This window comes from Mandrillus leucophaeus, unplaced genomic scaffold, assembly GCF_000951045.1.
Source record: "Mandrillus leucophaeus isolate KB7577 unplaced genomic scaffold, Mleu.le_1.0 Scaffold414, whole genome shotgun sequence".
Lineage (NCBI taxonomy): Eukaryota > Metazoa > Chordata > Mammalia > Primates > Cercopithecidae > Mandrillus > Mandrillus leucophaeus.
Window position 1 is genome coordinate 1,132,073 of NW_012104410.1, and position 8,609 is coordinate 1,140,681.

The 8,609-nt window shown below is 49.8% G+C and overlaps 1 protein-coding gene and 1 long non-coding RNA gene across 2 annotated transcripts in view; one reads left to right on the top strand and one right to left on the bottom strand.

The window, feature by feature from the left end:
* Window positions 1-8,609, top strand: part of LOC105548557 — an 84,451-nt gene that overhangs the window by 13,731 nt on the left and 62,111 nt on the right. The gene's annotated exons all lie outside the window — the stretch shown is intronic.
* LOC105548555 (G-protein coupled receptor 84) lies at window positions 5,423-7,463 on the bottom strand. Its single transcript, XM_011992627.1, has 2 exons — window positions 7,370-7,463; window positions 5,423-6,837 (listed from the first exon to the last, which is right to left on the bottom strand). Exon 2 carries the CDS (start codon window positions 6,827-6,829, stop codon window positions 5,639-5,641), a length of 1,191 nt encoding a protein of 396 aa, XP_011848017.1. The 5' UTR covers window positions 6,830-6,837; window positions 7,370-7,463; the 3' UTR covers window positions 5,423-5,638.

Consider the following 8,609-nt stretch of genomic DNA (forward strand, 5'->3'; position numbering starts at 1 on the left):
GTAGATTGCAAGAGAATGGGAGAGGACAAAAGAATTGGGTGGAGGGGGGCGGTGTGGGCACACCAAGTAAGGAAGAAACAGGAAAGGGGAGAAGAGAGCATGTCTTTTTTCCTCAGTCCCCCTTCCCCCAATTGAAGAGGCAGATTTACAGCCTCGGTTTGGAGAGGAGGGTGAGCATAAGGAAGACAGATCTGCAGTTCTGCCCTCTGAGTGTCTGGGTACTTAGCTTTAACTCCCCCATTAGCATCAATCCCCATCTTGCTGCCCATCCGTCTTCTGACATCAGCTCCTTCCCCTCTATGTAGCCCAGGCTTTCTGACCCTAAGTGGCTCTTAAAGGGCCAGTCTAGGCCTTTCCCTCCCTCCTCCCACTCCAGGCAGCAGTCTGGTGTATGTACGCATGTGCATTGTGGCCATCCTTGCTAAGGCCATAGTGGTTGGAGGGCATGGGGGATGGGGGCGATGTGTGACTCTTCCCCAGCTCTGTTTTCCTTAGGGCTCCCTTATATTATGGACCTCCATCTTTGTTCACTTCCTACCCAAACCAGAACAAGCCCTTTCACTGGAGGGTCACAGACACATGGCTCCTAGAGCTGAGGGCTGGAGAAGGTATGTGGATCCATAGGCAGATCCACCACCCCTTCTCAATTTCCTGGAGGCCCAGGGCAAGGGATGTCAAGAACTATTGACTGTTTTTAATTCTCAGCAGCAGTGGGGGTGGGCAGGTTGGAGGCCAAGACTCCTAGGAGATGCCCTGAGCCCCACATTCCTAGCCTCCTTTCCCAGGGATCCAGGCTGTGGTCTGTGGAGGTGGGGGATTTCAAATCTTCCTTTCCTGTAAGGATGGTGACAGGCCAGAGAAATCTGCCTTTGAATTTTCTGGCTTCTCTTTCCTATTCCTCAGCAACTGAGCTTAAGAGGACAGAGGGGAAATGGGCTTCTCCCCACCTTCTGAAAAAATGTAACAGCACACTAGGGGCTATACGAATGCCAGGATGCTTGGAAAGTTCCTCCCCTATCTGCCTTCAATCCTTTCTGCTGCAAAGCTCTGCAGTCCTCTGAGGGGCTCTACAGGATAGTCAACCCCTCTTCCTGATACCTGAAACCCATTCCTCACCTCCCTCTGTGCTTCCTTCTCTGGCTCAGGAGGAGAGGGAATGTGTGGGTGGGGGCCTTGGGAAAATGGCCATGTTAAAAATAGGAGCCCCCAGCTGCACCCCCCAGTGGACCCTTATTTATCACCTTCCAAACCTCACTCTCAAAGAAGCATAAATATTCCTAATTCCTGAAGGCCACCCTGGACTCATAAATTTAACTGGGGAGGTGGGCAAGGAGAGGAGTGAGGTGCATGGGATGGGGAGCTTACTGCAGCCTTGAGGAAGCAGAATCTCCTGGGGGAGGCGCCTGACTTGTCTGTCCCCTTGCAGACGCCAATGGGTCTTCATAGGGAGGAGGAGGAGGAGCCTTTCTGTCAATATTTCCTTTGGGGAGTAGTCTTCTCTCACTGCACTTTTCCTCCCACCCCTAAAAACAAACAAAAAACCAAAACCCTACTTTCCTTCTGGTCTTCCCCATTAGTTCTCTGTCGCTCTCCCTCCCTCTTTTCTTTGCTATTACCTTCCAGTTGTCCTTTCCTGCTTCTCCCTCTCTCTCTCCTCCCTATTGCGCCTTTCTCTGTCTTTGCTTCTCTAATGCTTTCCCTTTTCAGAGCCATTGTGTGAAAAGGAAATTTCCGTCTCTTATTCAGTCTGGATAGTGAGATTTGAAAAGTCCGTCTCTCGGTGCCCGGATCTCCCTGCTTCAGCCAGTGTGGACCCTCAAATGCGTCCTTTCTCTTCATGTCTCCTTTCTTCTCGGATCTTGGACAAATTACCCAACCCCCTACTTATCTCCTTAACCCTCTCTCTCTTCCCCTGCCTTCTTTCTCTCCTCAGCCTTCCTTTCTTCCTGTCATCCTTTTGCCCCCTCAGTTTCCCCTTCGTTCCTCAACTCGGAATCCTCATTCCCTGTTCAGTCTCCTCTGCTCTCCCTGTTGGCCCCCACCCGCACCCCTCAGACCCGACTCCTCCGCCTATGTGTACCCCTCAGACCCCATCATCCCTTCAGTTCCCATCACCACCACACCCCAGTTTTCCCTCCCAGTGGACGAAAAAGAAGGGAGGATGGGGCTGAGGAACAGGTAGAGGGAGAGCCATTCCTTGAGGGGAGGGAAAGAGGAGAAAAAACAGGGGAGAGGAAGAGGGACTCGGCGACGAGGGGAGGGGTATCCTCACTCCCCAGCAGCGGCACCCCCCTCCCCGCGGCCGCTGAGCCATAAATCAGGGCCAAGGCGGTTTGGCCAATGGTAGAGTGACTCGTAAATCGGCCTGTCAAGCTCAGCCAATGAGAGGCGGCGTTAAATCAAGTTCTGTCAGCACTTGGCCAATGAAAGGCCCTGAGCTGACCATAAATCTGCCTGTAAGAGACAGCGAAAGAGAGAGAGCGTGCGAACGAGCAAGAACAGCCGGGGCGGGAGACTGGGGAGGGGGCGGGGGGAGCGCGGGAACGGGGAATGGGGAGACGAGCTTAAGAGGAAAAAAAGGCGATAACAGAGGTACAGGCGATGAAGACGGCCTACAGGAGAGACGGACAGATGGAAAGAGACAAAGAGAGGCCGTGAGAGATAGCGTCAGAAAGTCAGCGATAGAGCTCGGACTCGGGCGGGAGACTGACAGAGATAAAGAGACAAAGAGAGATAGACGGTGACTCACACTCGTGAGCACACAGGGCCTCCAAACACACACACTTCCGGGGACACGCATGAGCGACGCACCACGGGGGACCCAGTAGGGCTCACGCGCCAAGCACAACCGCAAGAGAGAGAACGACTCTAGAAAGCCTGGCTTTTCTTAAGTTTCTTTCCCCTCATTCAGCCCTTATTGAAATTAGGGGCGGGGGTGGCTGTGTGGGCCGTGGAGGGTGGCTGCTTTCTTACTGAGATCTGTCCTCTATGGTCTTAGACCCCAGGGTTTCCTTCTGTGTTTCCTGAGTTAGTTTGTTTGTTTTTCCCCCCCAGCGACTGATAATTGGGAAGTCCCTTCTGAGGTCTAACTTCAATCCCTATTGCTTCACCTTTCTACTTGACACTATTGTGATTTGCCTTCTAAGAACATGTAAAGTAAATCCTTTTACAACCCTTCAGAGAGTTGTCAACTTTCAGAATCTCAGAAGGTCTGAATAGGAAGCATTGTTAGGGATCATCTGGGCATTCGATCCTAGTTTTAGAAAGGCAGTTTTGAGACTGCCCTCAAATCACGGTCTTACAACTTATTAGTCATTCGGCCTTGGACAAATTACTTAACCTATTTGTGCTTCAATTTTCACATTTGTAAGAAAGAAATTATAATTTCATGTAAATGAAATAATGTATGTACAGGGAACTGCACGGGGCACTTGTTAAGAGTGTACCCCGCACCCCGCTTTGTACAGTTGATAAAATCTGAGCCCCAGAGTTGTCCAGAGATCTGCTCAAGTTCCCAGAGCTAATTATCAGAGAGCCTTGACTGAAACCTGTGTCTCTACACCCATACACTGTTGTTCTTCATTGGTCCAACAGTTTACCTGTCTGGACCCCTGCCTTAGTAGCCCCAGCTTGATTTGGTTTAGGTTCCTGTGACTTTCGTGGAAGGAGGACACCCAAAAGTGCATGTTCCATATTAGGAGTCAGAATTCCTGGACCCTAGAAGTGTATTGCATATGAGGGTATCAATCTGTCCACCCCAACTGTGATTCTTTCTGCCCTTAATATCTTCAGATTTTACTTTGTTCTGTCAAACCACGGACTTGGGGTAGGAAGGCGACAACATGCAGCCAGAGCATTAATGTCAGCATGACTCACATTTCATCCCCAGTGCCACCCCAGTGCCCACACTGCTACTCCCCCAGCCCCACCCCAAGTAGACAATAATATCTCATGAATAATAAATGTCTCATTCTTCACCTTTCTTCCTCAGCTTTGGGAGAAAGGGAGGGTGCAAATCCCTGGGTCTCTATTCCCTGGTCTCTGGATTCCCAGTCCTGCCTACTGTCCTCAACCGGGAAGCCAGAAAGGAAACGCAGAGAACCAGCGTCACCTGGTGGCCACAGGTGTTTTAAGGGTGTGTGTAAGCATACACATTGGACAGGATTTGGTCATTCTGAAGGGAAGAAATGGTATGGTTTCCTAGCCTGGCTCCTGAGCCCTTTTAACTAGAGTCTTTGTTTTCCTGCTTTCTTTCGTTTTATTTTCTTTTCCTTTTTCTTTTTCTTTTTGGTTTGAGACAAAGTCTCGCTCAGCCACCCAGGCTAGAGTGCAGTGATGTGATCTCTCAGCTCACTGCAACCACTGTCTCCAGGGTTCAAGCGATTCTCCCGTCTCAGCCTCCCGAGTAGCTGGGATTACAGGCACCCGCCATCATGCCTGGTTAATTTTTGTATTTAATTAAATTAAATTAATTTATTTATTATTATTTTGAGACAGAGTTTCACTCTTGTTGCCCAGGCTGGAGTGCAATGGCATGATCTTGGCTCTCTGCAACCGCCTCCTGGGTTCAAGCGATTCTCCTGCCTCAGCTTTCTGAGTAGCTGGGATTACAGGCATGCACCACCATGCCCGGCTAATTTTTGTATTTTTAGTAGAGACGGGGTTTCACCTTGTTGGCCAGGCTGGTCTTGAACTCCTGACCTTAGGTGATCTGCCTGCCTCAGCCTCCCAAAGTGCTAGGATTACAGGCGTGAGCCACCCCACCAGGCCTGTTCTCCTGCTTTCATAAGTCCAGATGACAAATGCAAGGGAACTGAGGGCCTGGGACTCAGGTGAATTAGCCCTGTGAACAAGACCCTGCCAGGGCATCTGGAACCTTTTTCTGCCTTTGCCTCAGCTAAGCTCAGTTCCATTTCTACAGACCAAGGAGTCCCCCTCCATGACCATTCCCTTCACACAGAGCGAGGGCTGGGGGGCTGGATATAATCCCCAGCTGGATTATAAAACTTTTTTGAGATGAATAAACTTGTTTGTAGGGATGGTGGATCCTGGCAGCAGTGGTTAGGGGCAGAGGTGATTTCTGGGAAGTTAAACAAAAAGACAATCACCTTTTCCTCTTATTTAAATCACCTAATCCTCTTAAATCACCTCACATGTTTTATTACCTAGAAACCCCTCTTTTAAAGGCTACGTCCCATGCCAGCTGCTTCCTGCTTCTGCTTTGACCTAGGTACCCCTGAATCCTTAGGTATTAGGTTCCAGCTCCTGGTGGCCACAGGTGCTTTAGGGATATATGTGAGCATGCACATGGTGACAGGATTTGGTCATGCAGGAGGGATGGAATAGTATGGTCTCCTCCTAGCCTGGCCCCTGAGCCTAACCGTGACCTGTTTCCTCCTTCCCCAGAGACCACACCTGAGCATTAAAAGCACAGAATTCATTTATTAATAGTTAATAATACTCCTTGGGCAGTCTAGGGCTGAAACATTGATTAAGTGATGGAGAGACTTGATTTGGGAGGCTGGGGAGAGGTTGTTGTGAAAATGCCCGCACGTGTTATTTCACCTATTCTCCTATCAGCTGGCCACTTTGGTCCTGGAGGAGACGGTTCTGAATTCTGGTGACTAGGGTCACAGTTCTAATGGAGCCTACGGAAACTCCAGGGCCCTCTTTTTAAAACGGAGGCATATGCTTGGCGGAATTGGCGGTTCATGGCTGCATACAGCACAGGGTTGATGCAACCGTTGAGCCAGGTGAGGTTGGCAGCAAGCATGTGGACCACCCGGGGAGCCTGGACTCTCGCATCCAGAATGTTGAGCAGCAAGAAGGGGATGTAGCTCAGGGCAAAGCAGAGGAACACAGCAAAACACATTTGAGTCACCCTCCCAAATTCCGATGAAGAATCCGGAGCTCTTCGGGCTCCTTTAATTGGCTGGGCTTTGGCAGATGCTTCTGGAGGGCTTTTCTCTGCCATCTGCTCAGCTCTCTTGCTGTTGATCTGGTCTCCCACTTCTGATGAGTCCCCTTCCAGGGTCTGGGTGGTGGCAGCATTGACTGACTCAGATGAAATCCCCTCACTGGGTCCTCCTGATGCTAACCTGCTGTCCAGCTCCTGGAAACGACCAGGCATGGCCTCATCAGTCCCAGCCACATGGTTGGAGTGGATGCTTGCCTGTCGCAACTTGTATTGGTCCAGTGCCTGTGCTGCTCGTTTGACCTGGCGGTGGATGAGGCAATAGAAGATGCCAACACTGCTGAGTCCAAGCACAAAGTAGATGCCCATGAGGATGGTGGTATAAGGCCGGCCTCGGATGCGGTCAAAGCTGCAGGTGCAGACTACAGGTACCAGGATATAAATAGGCCAGAGAGGGGCAAAGCTGGCCACACCCACAACCCAGGTGCTCACCAGTGCCAGCACTATCCCCTTGGCACTGAAAACTTTGGGAAAAAGCTTAGGGTGGGCAATGAGGAGGTAGCGTCCCAGTGCGATGAGGCAGAGGGTCAAGATGGAGACAGAATTGGAGGCAAAAAGGAGGAGCCCAAATGCCCTACAGAAGGTGGCACCGGTGCGCCAGTGCAGGTGGAGGTAGGTGTCCACAGAGAAGGGCTGAAGGACTGTGCAGTAGAGGAGATCAGCTAGTGTGAGGTTGGCTATGAGCAGGTTGAATCGGGTACGGAGCTTGCGCTGGATGACCAAGGCCAGTAGGGTGAGCACGTTGCCCACGGTGCCTGTCACAGCCACCACCACCCCCCAGCTAACTGCAACATAACGATAGCCCAGCACAGACTCATGGTAGCAGGAGAAGTTGGCGTCAGAGGTTTTCCACATGATAGAGGCTAAAGAGGCAGAGGATGGAAGAGGAAGAGGGAATCAGAAGCTAGCATTCAACTTATATCTCTTGAACAGCTCTGGCACTCTGGACATCTGAACTGCTCCTAGACCTCACTTTAATTCACTATCCTCCTGAACCATTCCCAGGCTTCTTCATCTCAAGATCCCTAACTCTCTCCTTAGGTTCTCTAGTCCTTTCCCATTCTCAAATATTTCCCCAGGTTTTAATCTAAATATCTCTTGCCTAAATACCTTAGTCTTATTCTGCTCCAAACCACAGTCCTCTTCTATATCTATCCCATTGCTCTCAGTAAACCCAGTGCCCTCCAACTTTTCTAATTCCTTCCTCATCTCCGAAGACCCTCAGGAGTCCCCTCTCTCTATTCAGCATCCTGTATTCAGGATCCTGTCTGTATTCAGTTCCCTCTGCTCCTTTCCACTACACACACATATAGGCTTTAGTCATTTCTGTTTGTTACCACCTGGGAGATGAGGAGACCAAGAAGGTAAAAGTAAACCCACTACAAAAGTACTTACCTGAGTTTCTCAGCCTTCAATTCTTTCTCTGATGGAAGAAGTTCAGCTCACCCAAAGAGCAGTCCTTTCTGGTGGACAGTCAGGCTTCAAGCAGGAGGCATCCTGCTCTTATGTTCCCTATTATACTCCACTGAGAGAATAAGAAACTCCCCCGTTACCCAATTCCAGCCACTTCCTTCACCACCTCCGGTCCTATTCATTTTGCTTTGGCTAGTGAAATCTAGGCTTCTCTGTTGAAATTCCCTTGCTACTTACCTCAGAGTCGTTTCACTCTTTCGTTTCTCCTTCCTGAAACCCAAACTCTGTTTTCTTGCCCTCTATGCATGGCAGAAGTCATCTGTAAGATCACTGCTGAGAATTGCTAGGGTACGGAGTCAGAGCATCAGAACATTTGGGCCATTCCTCAAAGGGCCAAAAGATAAGACCAAGTTCCAGGAACAACTTTAGGTACCCCCAGAAGCCTTGGGTTTGTTTCGGAGGAGCACTACCTTTCTTCTCTCCAGGGCTTGGACATGGTTCAAGTCAGAGGGGCCCATGTAACACCCTAGCACATCTGAGAAACCGAGTCAGATGAAGAAAAGTGGGAATGAGGCCTCCAGGATTCTGGTTTCATTCCCCTCAAGGGATCAGGGTCCTGTTCAATCATTCATTTATCCATTCACCCAGCAACTTTGTCTTGAGTGCCTACTATACACCAGACTCTGATCTAGACACTGGGGATACAAGAACGTCTGATACATGGCCTTGTGCATGGTTTACTAGGGGAGACAAATACATAAATATGCAAATGCTTAATCGGTTCTCCAGAGCAAAGGTGAGTAAACTTCGCCCTATGGGCCAAATCTAGTCTGCTATCTGTTGTTGTATAGCCTGTGACCCAAGAATGTTTTTTTTCCATTTAATAATGGTTATATTTTAGGCCAGGTGCAGTGGCTCACACCCATAATCCTAGCACTTTGGGAGGCCAAGGAGGGCAGATCACTTGAGGTCGGGAGTTTGAGACCAGCTTGGCCAACATGGTGAAGCCCCGTCTCTACTAAAAATACAAAAATTAGCCAGGCGTGGTGGGTGTGTCTGTAATCCCAGCTACCAGGGAGGCTGAGGCAAGAGAATCACTTGAACTGGGGAGGTGGAGGCTGCTTTCAGTGAGCTGAGATCAGATCGTGCCACTGCACTCCAGCCTGGATGACAGAGCAAGACTCAGTCCCAAAAAAATAAAATAATAAATAAATAAATAAGT

Excerpts from the sequence above, each read along its gene's own strand:
- LOC105548555 (XM_011992627.1), bottom strand. The coding sequence starts at position 6,829 with ATGTGGAAAACCTCTGACGCCAACTTCTCCTGCTACCATGAGTCTGTG.